Source organism: Scyliorhinus canicula, chromosome 6 (assembly GCF_902713615.1).
Source record: "Scyliorhinus canicula chromosome 6, sScyCan1.1, whole genome shotgun sequence".
NCBI classification, from domain to species: Eukaryota; Metazoa; Chordata; class Chondrichthyes; order Carcharhiniformes; family Scyliorhinidae; genus Scyliorhinus; species Scyliorhinus canicula.
Window position 1 is genome coordinate 197,487,185 of NC_052151.1, and position 17,692 is coordinate 197,504,876.

The 17,692-nt window shown below is 47.0% G+C and overlaps 1 protein-coding gene across 34 annotated transcripts in view; it reads right to left on the reverse strand.

The window, feature by feature from the left end:
- LOC119967772 (regulating synaptic membrane exocytosis protein 1-like) overlaps positions 1–17,692 on the reverse strand; it is a 1,070,524-nt gene that overhangs the window by 80,312 nt on the left and 972,520 nt on the right. For 32 of the 34 annotated variants that reach the window (XM_038800731.1, XM_038800737.1, XM_038800741.1 and 29 more), the window contains one exon: positions 6,858–6,996. In XM_038800731.1, the coding sequence (XP_038656659.1) occupies positions 6,858–6,996 (139 nt within the window). The remainder of the gene's footprint in view (positions 1–6,857; positions 6,997–17,692) is intronic. The other 2 variants (XM_038800742.1, XM_038800729.1) reach the window with 1 other exon arrangement.

Consider the following 17,692-nt stretch of genomic DNA (forward strand, 5'->3'; position numbering starts at 1 on the left):
GGAATATCCACCCTAACAGCACTGTGGGTGTACCTACACCACATGGACTGCAGCGATTCAAGAAGGCAGCACACAACCACCTTCTCAACGGCAACCCAGGATCAGCAATAACTGCTGGCCTAGCCAGCAAAGCTCACATCCTGTCAATAAATAAAAATAAAATTTAGGACCGAGGTGAAGAGGAATTTCTTCACTCAGAAGCTTGTGAATTTTTGGAATCCTTTTCCCCAGTGGGCTGTGGAACTTTAAGTATGTTCAAGGGTGAGATCAATCAATAGGTAGATTAAAAATATCAAGGGATATGGGGATTGTGCGGGAAACTGGCATTGAGGTAGAAGATCAGCCACAATGTGGTTTAATGGCAGAGCATGCGCGAGGGGCCAAATATCCTACTCCTGCTTCCTGTGTTCCTTTGTAGCTACAGGGAGATGCTCTGTGTCGTACGTGGGTGCTCAGGGATGCAAGGGTTAATTTGTGTCATTAAAGAAAGAGTACCTTCCATAAGGTAAGTGACACATATAAAGATCAGGAAGGGGAAAGCGCTGGTTTAGACTGAGTAATGCCTGTAGTCTTAGATACTTGTATATAGTTATATATAAACCACCCAATTGTTCAGACATATCTCTGTCCCTGCAGTCATTCCTTAGCCAGTCATTTTTTTTTAAATTTAGTGTACCCAATTCATTTTTTCCAATGAAGGGGCAATTTAGTGTGGCCAATTCACCTATCCTGCACATCTTTTGGGTTGTGGGGGTGAAGCCCACGCAAACACGAGGAGATTGTGCAAACTCCACATGGACAGTGACCCAGAGCCAGGATCGAATCTGGGACCACGGCACCGTGAAGCAGCAGTGCTAACCACTGCGCCAACGTGCTGCCCTCTTAGCCAGTCATAACCAACATACAACATCCTGAACCTTGGTAAGTGACATGACTTTTGGAACATCAGGTTGCAAATGAATACATTGACCCCCCTATCGTTACAACATTCCTTCACACTCTCCCTACTTGAATAGCCATCTGTACCACTGTGTCATGGTCAGTTTTCTGTCCAAAAAGGTAAACCCTTCTTTCTCCCATGACAAACTCACTCATTCACCCCATTTTTACTGGTGTATTTTAACACAACTCTCCATCTTTCCATTCCCTCATGCATATGTCAATAAATTCTACAGAATTTGTTCAGATATGGAAAGCAAGGCTGTAATCAGGGAAAGGGTCATGTTTTTTAAAAATTTAGAGTCGCCAATTATTTTTATTTTCCAATTAAGGGGCAATTTAGCGGGGCCAATCCACCTAACCAGCACATCTTTGGGTCGTTGGGGTGACACTCACGCATACATGGGGAGAATGTGCAATCTCCACACGGGCAGTGACCCAGGGCCGGGATTCGAACCAGGGTCCTCAGCAAATGTCGTCCCAGTGCTGGCCACTGCACCACCTGCCGCCCTAGGAAAGGGTCATGTTGTGCTCTTCTACCTGAACTTATCAGCTGGTTCTAGAATGCTCAAGGGAATATGCAGTAGAAATCAGAGTCACTGAGGAAGAGATAGCTGGTAAAAATGGGACCCAGCTAGGGAGAGATAGCTAGCACAAGAATCAAAGGTGATATATTTTATTCCTGTTTGGTCATGTTTTATTTCATAGAACATAGAACATTACAGCGCAGTACGGGTCCTTCGGCCCTCGATGTTGCGCCAACCCGTGAAACCTTTCTTTTCCCCTTTCTTTTATTTTTGCTGTTGCATTCTTGATCCATGGATGATTTTTTAACATGTGTCTTTAAAGAAAGCAGAACCCCGTGCAGGTTTTGACTCGAGTGACAGACTGACCGGCACCAATGACAGAGATTGGCTGATTCTCGGTTTGATTGATTTGGCTGATGACCAATGAATTGGCCTAAAAGGCTGCGTTTTGGCGAGTAACAGCTGGTGATTGGATCTGTTCCCACTGAAATGCCCAGAGACCAAAGGAGCTTTCAGTTTCGCTTTGGCAGCTTAGGGAGAATATCTCTCTTGTTCCCAACTCTGTTTTCTCCAGAAATAAGCAGCTAATTCTCATCAAAAGGCCACTGTGGGAACCAACTCTCTCCGAAGGACAGGTAAGCAGAATCCAGAATCTGATAACTCTCTCTGCAGAACAGGCCGATGTGAAGCCAGGGGCTCTCTTGGAGAAGCTGCAAGATATTGCTAACTGCAAGGGAGATCATTTACAGGCTGTAAACCAGAGACTTTAATCCACACTCATACTGTGAAGAACCTGTACAAAAGAATTCATCACCTGAAACGAGGACTTTTATCTTTTGACCTTAATATTTATTGTTTTACCCCTTTCCACCCCTGTGTTTGTCTGTTTTGTATGTGTGGGTAGAGGTGGGGCAGTTAAGCAGCTGTATTTACTGCAAATTTCATATTTGTTCTTGCTTTAAATAAACAGTAATTCTGATTAAACTTACAAACCCGGTGACTATAATTATTGGACAGCAAGGGGGAAAGATTTCAGGTATTTTTATGAGAATTAGAATAGAAGCATAGAACAGTACAGCACAGAACAGGCCCTTCGGCCCTCGATGTTGTGCCAAGCAATGATCACCCTACTCAAACCCACGTATCCACCCTATACCCGTAACCCAACAACCCCCCCCTTAACCTTACTTTTTAGGACACTACGGGCAATTTATCATGGCCAATCCACCTAACCCGCACATCTTTGGACTGTGGGAGGAAACCGGAGCACCCGGAGGAAACCCACGCACACACGGGGAGGACGTGCAGACTCCACACAGACAGTGACCCAGCCGGGAATCGAACCTGGGACCCTGGAGCTGTGAAGCATTTATGCTAACCACCATGCTACCGTGCTGCCCAATTATTGGTTAATTCCCCTGTGTTGTGACTCTGGGACAGGTGGGGTTGGAATTGACTTCTCACTTGCCCCGGGTGTCGTAACAATACAGTGCATTATAATGGCCTGGAATGTGCTGCCTGAAAGAGTGATGGAAGCACAATCAACAAGTTTTAAAGGGAATTTATTGAATGCTTGAATGGGAAACATGGTAATGGCTAAGGGAAAAAAGCAGGACAGTGGGATTAATGGACTCTTTCTAAAAGCTGACACGACTAAGGTGATCTTCAATGTGGTATTATTTCACAATTCTAACATTCAACAAATAGGAGCAGTTTAGCGAGCGGTATTCAGTACAAGAGAGAGCCAGCTAGGGAGTGAGAGATGATACAAACTGCAGTCACGCAATAATGTAACCCCCAATATAAATGGCAGGAAACTGGGATGAATAGGCAGAAACCTGAGTCCTGGAAAATTACTGCTCAATCTCCAACGTTCCCTTTTCTCTCTAAATTCCTTGATTATGCTGTTGTCTCATAAATCTGTGCCCACATTTCCTGCAATACCGTGTGTGAACCCTTTCAATGAGGTTTGTGTCCTTGCAGCTTCTTTGTGACAATATCCAACACAAATAAGCATTACCAGGGCACAGTGTTAGCATTGTTGCCTCACAGCGCCAGGGACCCAGGTTCAATTCGGGCCTTGGATGAGGGTGTGGAGTTTGCACATTCTCCCTGTCTCTGCGTGGGTTTCCTCCGAGTGCGCCAGGCCTGCCAAAGTCCAAAGATGTGTAGGTTAGGTGGACTGGCGACTGTAAATTACCCATTAGTGTCCAAAACGATGTGTAGGTTGGGTTAATGGGGTAAGGCAGGGGAGTGAGCTTGGTTGTCTGTACACAAGGGAGATAAACAGGGAGGTGAAACTAGCTGCACTGTAGGGATTATTCTAATCTAAACTTTCTAATCTAAAACCCAGGAGTGATATTGTGATTCTTCCCCCATTTGTACAGACTCGCACTACCTGTTTTTCTCCTGTTTGTACAGACTCTCACTCCCTGTTCTTCCCCCTGTAGTACAGACTCTCACTCCCTGTTCTTCCCCCTGTAGTACAGACTCTCACTCCCTGTTATTCTCCCATTACAAACTCTCACTCCCTGTTCTTCCCCCATTACAAACTCTCACTTCCTGTTCTTCCCCCTTTAGTACAGACTCTCTCTCCCTGTTCTTCCCCCATTTGTACAGACTCTCACTCCCTGTTCTTCCCCCATTTGTACAGACTCTCACCCTGTTTTTCCCCCTATTAGTACAGACTCTCACTCCCTGTTCTTCCCCCATTACACTCTCACTCTATGTTCTTCCCCCATTAGCACAGACTCTCACTCCCTGTTCTTCTCCTATTTGTACAGACTCTCACTCCCTGTTCTTCTCCCATTTGTACAGACTCTCACTCCCTGTTTTTATCCCATTTGTACAGACTCTCACTCCCTGTTCTTACCCCATTACAGACTCTCACTCCCTGTTCTTCCCCCATTACAGACTCTCACTCCCTGTTCTTCCCCCATTACAGACTCTCACTCCCTGTTCTTCTCCCATTTGTACAGACTCTCACTCCCTGTTTTTCTCCCATTTGTACAGACTCTCACTCCCTGTTCTTCCCCATTACAGACTCTCACTCCCTGTTCTTCCCCATTACAGACTCTCACTCCCTGTTCTTCCCCCATTAGACTCTCACTCCCTGTTCTTCCCCCATTACAGACTCTCACTCCCTGTTCTTCCCCCTTAAGTACAGACTCTCACTCCCTGTTCTTCCCCCATTTTCTTATTGTCACATGTAGGCTTCAATGAAGGTACTGTGAAAAGCCCCTAGTTCTGGCGCCTGTTCAGGGAGGTCGGATCAGGAATTGAACCCACGCTGCTGGCCTGCCTCAGTTTGCTTTAAAAGCCAGCTATTTAGCCCTGTGCTAAACCAGCCCCTACCACCCACTCCCTGTTCTCCACTATTTGTACAGACACCCACTCCCTGTTCCTCCCCCACTATGTGTACAGACACCCACTCCCTGTTCCTCCCCCACTATGTGTACAGACACCCACTCCCTGTTCCTCCTCCACTATGTGTACAGACACCCACTCCCTGTTCCTCCTCCACTATTTGTACAGACACCCACTCCCTTTTCCTCCCCCACTATGTGTACAGACACCCACTCCCTGTTCCTCCTCCACTATGTGTACAGACACCCACTCCCTGTTGTTCCCCCACTATGTGTACAGACACTCACTCCCTGTTCCTCCCCCACTATTTGTACAGACACCCACTCCCTGTTCCTCCCCCACTATTTGTACAGACACCCACTCCCTGTTCCTCCTCCACTATGTGTACAGACACCCACTCCCTGTTCCTCCTCCACTATTTGTACAGACACCCACTCCCTTTTCCTCCCCCACTATGTGTACAGACACCCACTCCCTGTTCCTCCTCCACTATGTGTACAGACACCCACTCCCTGTTGTTCCCCCACTATGTGTACAGACACTCACTCCCTGTTCCTCCCCCACTATTTGTACAGACACCCACTCCCTGTTCCTCCCCCACTATTTGTACAGACACCCACTCCCTGTTGTTCCCCCACTATGTGTACAGACACTCACTCCCTGTTCCTCCCCCACTATTTGTACAGACACCCACTCCCTGTTCCTCCCCCACTATTTGTACAGACACCCACTCCCTGTTCCTCCCCCACTATTTGTACAGACACCCACTCCCTGTTGTTCCCCCATTTCAGGTCACAACAAGCTGCTGTTTAAAGAACTGTTTCCTCATATTGGCTCTTGTTCTTTTGTCAACCACCTCAAATGTGTCCTTCGGTTACCTGATCCTTCTGTCACTGCAAGACAGTTTATCCCCAAAGAATAGTGGTGCTGAAACTACCTCTTGGGGAACACCAGTGTATATTCGCCTCCTATTTTAAGAGCAACTGCCCACTACTACTCTCTACTTTCTGTCTCTTAGCCAATCTTATCTCACTGTCCCGGGAATCTCATGGGCTTCGATTTTTTATCAAATCTATTATGTGGTACATTATCAAGTGTGTTCAGAAAATCCATATACACATCAGCCACAGGAACTGTCTTGTTACTTAAAATCAAAACTGTTTACAATTATTACACCACATTTGCTCTGTCATACTTGTTGCATCATTTTGCGAGAACATCTCAGCTAGTCCCACTCCCCCGTCTTTTTCCCATAGCCCTGCACGATTCTTCTCTTCAGATAGCGATCCAATTCTGATTGATTCTGCTCCCACCACACTCAGACCAATCCTAACTGCTCACTTCATTAAAAAGCTCATGTTGGCCATTTCTTCTTTGCAAAGCACCTTTAATCAGGGTCTTTGATCAAAGAACTCAATCAAGTTCATCAAACGTGAAAATGAAAAAAATGAAAATCGCTTATTGTCATGAGTAGGCTTCAATGAAGTTACTGTGAAAAGCCCTTAGTCGCCACATTCCGGCGCCTGTCCGGGGAGGCTGGTACGGGAATCGAACCGTGCTGCTGGCCTGCTTGAAAAGCCAGCGATTTAGCCGAGTGAGCTAAATCAGCCCCTAAATGAAAATCGCTTATTGTCACGAGTAGCCTTCAATGAAGTTACTGTGAAAAGCCCCTAGTCGCCACATTCCGGCGCCTGTCCAGGGAGGCTGGTACGGGAATCGAACTGTGCTGCTGGCCTGCTTTAAAAGCCAACGATTTAGCTGAGTGAGCTAAACCAGCCCCTCATGATTTATCTTCGATGAGTACACACTGACATTCATTTGCTACCCTTTTTTTCCCAAACGCCAATTCATTTTGTTTCTCCTGACATTAGGTCCCAGGTTTCACTGCATTTTGTTAAATCAGATTCCTAGATTGTTCAGAAACTGGAGATTTTGGCGATGGATATCCTATAAGCCAGGGTCAGTCATTGTGGATTCAATTCACAAGGAGCATACCCACGCAGTTCAGCACAGCAGTGTACTTACTTCCCCTCTGAACTGTAGCTGTTCATGCTCCCATCAGTGGATTCCCGGCTGGCTTGTCGAGTCATACGTCGCATTTCCACTGCCATGCCAGTCTCTGTGCTCCTTTGGATGGTATTTTTGGATTTCCTCCCTCCAGCTTCTGTGAACAAACAGAACCGTGAAATATCTGAGCAACATTTCAGTATCTGGTCGATCCAATAACAGTAATAAAAATGAGTGCCAGGGACCCGGGTTCAATTCCAGCCTCGGGTGACTGTCTGTGTGGAGTTTGCACGTTCTCCTCGTGTCTGCGTGGGTTTCCTCCGGGTGCTCCGGGTTCCTCCCACATTCCAAAGGTGCAAAGGTTAGGTGGATTGGTCATGCTAAATTGCTTCTTATTGTCCAACAGTTAGGTGGGGTTGTGGGGGAGTGGGCCTGGGTAGGGTGCTCTTTCAGAGGGTCGGTGCAGACTCAATGGGCCGAATGGCCTCCTTCTGCATTGCAAGGATTCTATGAAAAGATCTTTGGTGAGCCAACCGCTGCTTCGTACATTTATAAAGCTAAATAGTTGCTACATTGTGAAATTTCAAGCCAAGTTCAGGCACCCTGTTGCAAAATCTCAGCTGAAATACTGCTAGCTGATAATCTACTTGTCTCAATTACTTTAACTTCATTTTTATTATTACAATTTCACACTTCTCTTTTTGAGGTGCTGTGGTACAGTCTCACAGGCGTTGATATCCTGCGAGTACTTCAGCCACAAACTGATACTTTACATACAAACCAAGTCACTGAGAGCCTGCTCTGTGACTCACTGTGAGTCACTCATTAACTCCAGCAATATGAGCGGAATCGGTACAGAACACGCAAACCAAAGCAGACGTTTGGGGCAAATTCAATGAAAGTAATTTATGACTAAAAGCACTGGGATTAGTATTACATACTGGTTTAAGATTCAATTCGCCAAATCAGGCCTCGTGACAAAACTGGTCATGCCCCAAGTTCAACATTCTACTCTGATAGGCTCTTCAAATTCAGCGATTCGTTCCAAATCTCTATTTGTTATCCTCAAGCCTGTAAGCTGCTCATCATCTAATATCTAGACTAACTTCCTTTTAAACTTATTTATGGAATTAGTTTCCACCATCTTTTCTGGTATTTCATTCCAGATTAATAAGTTTCTCAACTCCATTCTAAATCAATTACTAATGATTTTCAACCTATGGCAGGATTTCCAACGGGCAGCACGATTAGCACAACTGCTTCACAGCTCCAGGGTCCCAAGTTCAATTCCCGGCTTGGGTCACTGTCTGTGCTGAGTCTGCACGTTCTCCCCGGGTGTGCGTGGGTTTCCTCCGGGTGCTCCGGTTTCCTCCCACAGTCCAAAGATATGCAGGTTAGGTGGATTGGCCATGCTAAATTGCCCTTAGTGTCCAAAATTGCCCTTAGTGTTGGGTGGGGTTACTGGCTGATGGGGATAGGGTGGAGGTGTTGACCTGGGGTAGGGTGATTTTTCAAAGAGCCGGTGCAGACTCGATGGGCCGAATGTCCTACTTCTGCATTGTAAATTCTATGATCTCTGTTTATTGACCCAACTGGCAGGGGGAATAATCTACTCTATCGAAATCTATCATCTTGAACACCTTGATTTGGTCACTTCCTAACCTTCTCTTTTCAGAGAAGACTGCATGGTAGCACAGTGGTTAGCACAGTTGCTTCACAGCTCCAGGGTCCGAGGTTCGATTCCTGGCTTGGCTCACTGTCTGTGCGGAGTCTGCACGTTCTCCCCGTGTCTGCGTGGGTTTCATCCGGGTGCTCTGGTTTCCTCCCACAGTCCAATGATGTGCAGGTTAGGTGGATTGGCCGTGATAAATTGCCCTTAGTGTCCAAAAAAACGGTTTGTTGGGTTTATGGGGATAGGGTGGAGATGAAGGGATAGGGTGGTGATGAGGGGATAGGTTGGAGGTAGGGGCTTAGGTAGGGTGCTCTTTCCAAGGGCCAGTGCAGACTCAATGAGCCAAATGGCCTCCTTCTGCACTGTAAATTCTATGATTCTGTGATTCTAAGACAATTTTCCCACCCTACCCTGAAGTCTCACATTTTACGCCGCCCTGGACTAATGCCCCGCAGACCATGGAGTCCTAACACAAGTGAATTAACCAATAATTTGTATAAAATTCACAGAATCATTGACCCTTGACTGCCATCGGTCAGTTATAACCCCCAGGTTTATAAGTTGAACACTGTTTATTTATAACAGAAACAAAGATTAATTATATGGCCAGTTAATCTACTATTCCCTCCCCCCACTTTACTCTTCCACCCTCTACCCAAACACACACAAGACAGACAAACACAGAGGGAGGGGAAAAATAAGAATAAGGATTAAGGCAAATCCGCAGTTGAGGATTTGATCAGGGCTGTGAGAGGATAAACCTCTCTTGTTTCAGCCCTCATTGGCTTTCCTGCAGTTTTCAAAAACACTGAACTCACATCTTTCCTGGAATGACAGAGGCCGTGTTTCCTCAGACTTGCTCTCAGCCCATGGTGTCTCCTCAGGAATCAAACATTCCCAAGATTATTTGAGAGAAAGAGTTGGCTGGATCTTTTCGCTCAGAGAGTTTGTCGGAGAGACTTCAAAGAACAAAGAACAAAGAAAATGACAGCACAGGAACAGGCCCTTCGGCCCTCCCAGCCTGCGCTGATCCAGATCCTTTATCTAAACCTGTCTCCTATTTTCCAAGGTCTACTTCCCTCTGTTCCCGCCCGTTCATATACCTGTCTAGATGCCTCTTAAATGATGCTATTGTGCCCGCCTTTACCACCTCCGCTGGTAAAGCGTTCCAGGCACCCACCACCCTCTGCGTAAACAACTTTCCACGCACATCTCCCTTTAACTTTCCCCCTCTCACCTTGAAATCGTGACCCCTTGTAACTGACACCCCCACTCTTGGGAAAAGCTTGTTGCTATCCACCTTGTCCATACCGCTCATAATTTTGTAGACCTCAATCAGGTCCCCCCTCAACCTCCGTCTTTCCAATGAAAACAATCCTAATCTACTCAACCTTTCTTCATAGCTAGCACCCCCCATACCAGGCAACATCCTGGTGAACCTCCTCTGCACCTCTCCAAAGCATCCACATCCTTCTGGTAATGTGGCGACCAGAACTACACGCAGTATTCCAAATGTGGTCGAACCAAAGTCCTATACAACTGCAACATGACCTACCAACTCTTGTACTCAATACCCCGTCCGATGAAGGCAAGCATGTTGTATGCCTTCTTGACCACTCTATCAACCTGCGTTGCCACCTTCAGGGTACAATGGACCTGAACTCCCAGATCTCTCTGTACATCAATTTTCCCCAAGACCCTTCCATTGACCATATAGTCCACTCTTGAATTTGATCTTCCAAAATGCATCACCTCGCATTTGCCTGGATTGAACTCGGGTCCTTCACCTCCACTACCAGAATTCAAACTAAAAGCCAAAATGGAACCTGGTCTCACTGAGGAACCTGCCAAAGTCAGCAGAACCAATCACGGCCTGTCCCCGAAAAGAACCCAGCTTTTGGGGTCAGCTCACTGGCCCACAGCCAAGTTAGTCAGTCCGGGTCATCGCTGATGTCAGACCAAAACAGCACATCAAAGAGCAAATAACAATACAGCACGGGAACAGGCCCTTCAGTCCTCCAAGCCTGTACCAGTCATGATACTACCCGTGGCCAAACCCTCAGCCCTTCCTAGTGCTGTATCCCTCTATACCCATCCTATCCATGCATTTCACAGGATGTGTTTTGAACGCTGTTAATGTATCTGAAATCAGTGTCAGGAGTCGGATTTTAGATGCTGATGCTTCCTGTTTTTAATTAAAGGTAAACTGCTTGGCCTTAAAGTCATTAATCAACCGTGGACAAAAAAATTCTAACAGCCAAAAGAATAATGGAAATTTAAAGGAGAAAACAAGGCAGAACACAAGGTTTAACAGGAGGATCTTTACACACGTCACTGGTCGTCACTTTACATTATACTTCTCTATTTATAAACTCAACATGTGATTTATTTATCAACTTGTCCTGCTATCTTTAGGAGTTGTGTAATTGGTCATCAAGGTCTGTCTGATGCGACATCTCTCCAGGTGCTGCTTCGCCTGAACGATTCAAACACCGGCACCAAAAAGAAGGAGGAGCATCAGGCGCAGACCTGGGACTTCCACCCGGGACACCCCAAGGATGTCCTTGTGTTCTGAGTCCCCTCTCGCTGTGACCGCATCAGCTCCTGCCTCTGAAACCACTGAGGGTGCACCTATTCCAGAGCAGGAGATCCAAGCCTAAGGCTCTCTAAAGGACACCCACCAAAGTCATCTCTCGCATAAGGGGGCAGCAGGGTAGCATGGTGGTTAGCATAAATGCTTCACAGCTCCAGGGTCCCAGGTTCGATTCCCGGCTGGGTCACTGTCTGTGTGGAGTCTGCACATCCTCCCCCTGTGTGCGTGGGTTTCCTCCGGGTGCTCCGGTTTCCTCCCACAGTCCAAAGATGTGCGGGTTAGGTGGATTGGCCATGCTAAATTGCCCGTAGTGTCCTAATAAAAGTAAGGTTAAGGGGGGGGTTGTTGGGTTACGGGTATAGGGTGGATACGTGGGTTTGAGTAGGGTGATCATGGCTCGGCACAGCATTGAGGGCAGAAGGGCCTGTTCTGTGCTGTACTGTTCTATAACAGACTGTAACAGTCTGTAAAGTTCAAGTGCATGGGATTGCGGGTAGTGTTCAGAGATGGATAGAAAACTGGTTAGCAGAGAGGAAGCAACAAATTGAAATAAATCGGTCATTTTCTGTTACAGTAAGAAGTCTTACAACACCAGGTTAAAGTTCAACAGGTTTGTTTTGAATCACTAGCTTTCAGAGCACTGCTCCTTCCTAAGGTGAATGAAGAGGTGGGTTGCACAAGACATATATAGACAAATTCAATGATGCAAGATGATACTTTGAATGCGAGTCTTTGCAGGTAATTATAGGTCCAGATGGTGCGACAGGAGAGAGGGATAATCCCAGGTTAAAGAGGTGTGAAAGGTCTCAAACCAGGACAGTTGGTAGGATTTCCCAAGCCCAGGCCAGATGGTGGGGGATGAATGTAATGCGACATGAATCCAACATCCAGGGTGAGGCCGTACTCATGTGTGCGGAACTTGGCTATAAGTTTCTGCTCGGAGATTCTGTGTTGTTGTGCATCCTGAAGAACGCTTACCCGGAGATTAGAGGCTGATTGTCCTTGACTGCTGAAGTGTGCCCCGACTGGAAGGGAACATTCCTGACTGGCGATGTCCATTCATCCATTGTCGCAGCGTCTGCATGGTCTCGCCAATGTAGCATGCTTCAGGACATCCTTTCCTGCAGCGTATGAGGTAGACAACATTGGCCGAGTCGCACGAGTATATACCACGTACTTGGTGGGTACTGTTCTCACGTGTAATGGTGGTGTCCATGTCGATGATCTGGCACGTCTCGCAGAGATTGCCATGGCAGGGTTGTGTGGTGTCGTGGTCGCTGTTCTGAAGGCTGGGTAATTTGCTGCAAACACTGGTTTGTTTGAGGTTGCGCGCTTGTTTGAAGGCAAGTAGTGGGGGTGTGGGGATGACTTTGGCAAGATGTTCACCTTCAGCGATGACATATTGAAGGCTGCGAAGAAGATGTCGTAGTTTCTCCGCTCCGGGGAAACTACGACATCTTACTGTACAACTCTGTGGGTTGTGTCCCGTGTTGTCTTCTGAAGAGGTCGGTGCGGTTTTTTGCTGTGGCGCGTTGGAACTGTCGATCGATGATTCAAGCGCCATATCCCGTTCGTACGAGGGCATCTTTCAGCGTCTGTAGATGTCTGTTACGCTCTTCCTCATCTGAGCAAATCCTGTGTATACGGAGGGCTTGTCCATAGGGGATGGCTTCTTTAATGTGTTTAGGGTGGAAGCTGGAGAAATGGAGCATCGTGAGGTTATCCGTGGGCTTGCGGTAAAGTGAGGTGCTGAGGTGACCGTCCTTGATGGAGATGAGTGTGTCCAAGAATGCAACCGATTTTGGAGAGCCATCCATGGTGAGTCTGATGGTGGGACGGAACTTATTGATGTCATCATGTAGTCGTTTCAGTGATACTTCGCCATGGGTCCAAAGGAAAAAAATGTCATCGATGTATCTGGTGTCTCACGTCGGTTGAAGGTCCTGTGTGGTGAGGCGGTCTTGTTCAATCTTGTGCATTAAGATGTTGGCATATTGAGGTGTGAATTTTGTCCCCATGGCTGGTCCGTGTGTCTGGATGAAGAACTTTTTGTCGAAGGTCAAGACGTTGTGACCTAGAATGAAGCGGATGAGTTGCAGAATTGCATCTGGAAATTGGCAGTTGTCAGTGTTGAGTACTGAGGCTGTTGCAGCAATGCCGTCGTCATGGGAGATGCTGGTGTAGAGTGCCGAGACTTCCATTGTGACATAGAACAGTACACCACAGGACAGGCTCTTCAGCCCACGATGTTGTGCCGACCATTTATCCTAACCTAAGATCAAACTAACCTACACCCCTTCAATTTACTGCTGTCCATGTGCCTGTCTAAGAGTCGCTTAAATGTCCCTAATGACTCTGACTCCACCACCTCTGCTGGCAGTGCATTCCGCACAGCCACCACTCTCTGTGCAAAGGGCCCACCTCTGACATCTCCCCTCTACCGTCTTCCAATTACCTTAAAATTATGTTCCCTCATGACAGCCATTTCCACCCTGGGGAAAAGTCTATGGCTATCCACTCTATCCATGCCTCTCATCACCTTGTACATCTCTATCAAGTCACCTCTCTGCCTTCTTCGCTCCAGTGAGAAAAGCCTTAGCTCCCTCAACCTTTCTTCATAAGACATGCCCTCCAGTCCAGGCTGCATCCTGGTAAATCTCTGCACCCTCTCCAAAGCATCCGCATCCTTCCTATAATGAGGCGACCAGAACTGGACACAATATTCCAAGTGTGGTCTAACTAGAGTTTTATAAAGCTGCAGCAAAACCTCGCGGCTCTTAAATTCAATCCCCCTGTTAATGAAAGCCAACACACTATACGCCCTCTTAACAACCCTATCAACCTGGGTGGCAACTTTGAGGGATCTATGTACATGGACCCCAAGATCCCTCTGTTCCTCCACACTTCCAAGAATCCTGCCTTTAACTCTGTATTCAGCATTCAAAATTCGACCTTCCAAAGTGAATCATTTCACATTTATCAAGGTTGAACCCCATCTGCCACTTCTCAGTCCAGCTCTGCATCCTGGCAATGTCCTGTTGTAACCTGCAACAACCCTCAACACTGTCCACAACTCCACCAACCTTCGTGTCATCGGTAAACTTACTAACCCACCCTTCCACTTCCTCATCCAAGTCATTTATAAAAACCACAAAGAGCAGAGGTCCCAGAACAGATCCTTGTGGGACACCACTGGTCACCGACCTCCAGGCGGAATAGTTTCCATCCACGACCACTCACCGTCTTCTTTCAGCCAGCCAATTCTGTATCCAGACAGCCAAATTTCGCTGTATTCCAAGCCCTCTAACTTACTGAATGAGCCTACCATGGGGAACCTTGTCAAATGCCTTACTGAAATCCATATACACTGCATCCACTGCCCGACCTTCATCAATGTGTCTTGTCACCTCCTCAAAGAATTCAATGAGGCTTGTGAGGCATGACCTGCCCCCTCACAAAGCCATGCTGACTACCTTCAACCAAACTATGTTTTTCTAAATAATCATTAATCCTACCTCTCAGAATCCTTTCCAATATTTTGCTCACCACAGACGTAAGACTGATGGGTCTGTAATTCGCAGGGATTTTCCTAATCCAATTAACTAATTATACTCCAGATGCAAGTAGCTGCAAGTAGAACCTTTGTTTAAAGCTGATAGAAAATTCACCTTCTTCGAAACCAAACAGCAACTTTTAAGTTAATTAACTAAATAAAAGAAAGTCGAGACTTTAGAAACAAATGAACCCTTAATATCCCTCAGTCACCAAACTCTCACTATAGCACTCAAATGTACCCAAATTCAGCACTCAGTGCACACAAAAGGACAAGGAATGTTCCTGGTTCAACTGGTCCATGGGTGCTGAGTTTCTGTAGGAAGTCCGTCGTGTCGGGACAGAAGCTGGGCGTTCCTTGTACGATGGGTTTCAAGATGCCCTCGATGTAGCCAGAGAGGTTCTCACACAGAGTCCCATTGCCTGATATGATAGGACGGCCTGGTGTGTTGGCCTTGTGTATTTTTGGGAGGCAGTAGAGATCTCCAACGCGGGGAGTACATGGGATAAGAGCACGTAGGGTGCTCTGAAGGTCTGGATCCAAGGTCTTGATCAGTCTGTTGAGTTGGCGGATGTGTTCCTTGGTCGGATCTGTGGGTGACTGTCTGAAGTGTTCCTGGTTGTTGAGTTGTCGGTACACATCTTTGCAGTAGTCTGTTCTGTTCAGTATGACAGTGGCCCCTCCTTTGCTGGTTTGATGGCGATGTTGTGGGTTGGTCTTGAGAGCGCGGATGGCGTTGCGTTGTGCTCGGGTGACGTTCGGGGCTGTCTTGTGAATCCGACTGATGAGTCTGGCATTGACGCAACTCCTGACGGCTTGAGCGTACATGTCGAGTCCAGGGCAGTGGCCTTCCGGAGGGGTCCAATTCGACTCTTTCCTCTTCGGTTACCGCACCGCAGATCTCTCGGTCTACTGTTCCAGTTCATTGGTTGACTCATTGGGTTCGCTGTCAGCCTCTTGTGGTCTGGAAGAAATCCCGGACCCTCATTCTCCTGGTGAATTCCTCCGCGAGAATGATGGGGTCCATTTTGGTGGTGGTGCAGAAATTGAGCCTTCTGCTGAGCACTTCGATTTTGTCTGGTTGAAGGGTGTAGTCCGACAAGTTGACAATAGAGTTCCTTGTATTGTTTTCTACTGTGGTACTGGGGGAGGCTTGGTTGCTGCTGGAGGTGATGCTGAGTTTCTCAAGCTTCCTGTTCTTGGTGTGCATACAGGTGGTGTAGTATGGTTGTCTCATCTGTTTGGCAGTGTTCCGCAGCTGGTCTGCTGCATCCGGAGCACAAGTTGAGAATATGGACTCTATCTTGCTTTCCAGGTTGCGGCGTCTGCTGTCGAGCTGGTGTACGAGGTTGTTGAGGAGTGTGAGAGAGGTGCGGCGGCGGAGTCTCTCAGCGTAGTCTGTGTTGTAGGTTGACTTGAGTGACTTTGTGATCTGTAGCCCTTTCGGGATCTTGTCTGCTTTCTTGTATCTTTGTAGAAACTTAATGTCAGTGTCTATATGCACGATCTTCTTTGAGATCCTCTCCACTTTGAGACAAATTAGACAGGAACTGGGGAATGTGGATTGGGAGCGGCTATTTCAACGCAAATCCATGTCTGACACGTGGGAGGCTTTTAAAGGCCAGTTGATTGAAGTGCAGGACAGGCATGTCCCCGCAAAAATGAAAGGTAGAAATGGCAGGATTCGGGAACCATGGATGATAAGGGAAATTGTAAGCTTATTCAAAAGGAAAAATGAAGCGTATGATAGGTCTAGGCATCTAAAAACTGATGAAGCCCTTGAGGAGTACAGTGAAAGTGGGAAGGAACTCAAACGTGGAATTAGCAGGGCTAAAAGGGGCCATGAAATGTCTTTGGCAAACATGGTCAAGGAGAATCCCAAGGCTTTTTATGCACGTATTCGGAGCAAGAGAAAGAGTAGGCCCACTTTAAGACAATGGAGGGAAGATATGTGTAGAACCACAGGAAGTGGGTGTAATCGTTAATGAGTGCTTTGTTCGGTATTCACCAGGGAGAAGGACATGACGGATGTTGAGGTCAGGGATAGGTGTGTGAATGCTGTAAACATTTATGACTATGAGGAGTTATGTTATGGTAGATTGCATCAGGGCAGGACCTACTCAGTTAATGGTAGGGAGTTGGGGAGAGTTACAGAACAAAGAGATCTAGGAGTACAGGTCTATAGCTCTTTGAAAGTGGAGTTACAGGTGGACAGGGGGTGAAGAAGGCATGCGGCATGCTGGGTTTCATTGGTCAGAACATTGAATACAGGAGTTGGGATGTCTTATTGAAATTGTGCAAGACATTTGTAAGGCCACACTGGTCTGGTCGTCCTATTATAGAAAGGATATTATTAAACTAGAAAGAGTGCAGAAAAGATTTACTAGGATGCTACTGGGATTTGATGATTTGAATTATAAGGAGAGGCTGGATTGGGACTTTTTTCCCTGGAGTGTAGGAGGTTTAGGGGTGACCTTATAGAGATCTATAAAATAATGAGGGGCTTAGATAAGGTAGATCGACAACATCGTTTCCCAAAGGGAGGGGAGTCTAAAGATATAGGGCATAAATTTAAGGTCAGAGGGGAGAGATACGCAGAGGGTGGCTAGTGTCTGGAACGAGCTGCCGGGGCAGTGGTAGAGGTGGGTACAATTTTGTCTTTTTAAAAGCATTTACACATTTATATGGGAAAGCTGGGTACAGAGGGATATGGGCCAAATGCGGGCAATTGGGACGCGCTTAGTGGTTAAAAACTCGGTGGCATGGTGTTTCCGGTTGCGGCTATGACCAGCTAAGTCGCACGTTTGGCTCCTCCTGCTACAAAGGTGTTTTCGGGCCGATTGGAGGGCCCCAACGGCGCTGTAAGGACAAATCCCGGTGGGGGAAGGCTCCCTGAAGAGAACCAGACCAACTTTATGGTCGGTACCCGGAGTGGGGTGGTAAAGAAAGCAACAGCAGCTCCCAAAAAAAAGCGGGGGAAGAAGACCAAAATGGCGGCCGGTGGCGCACCCGAGGAATGGAGGAAATGGGCGGAG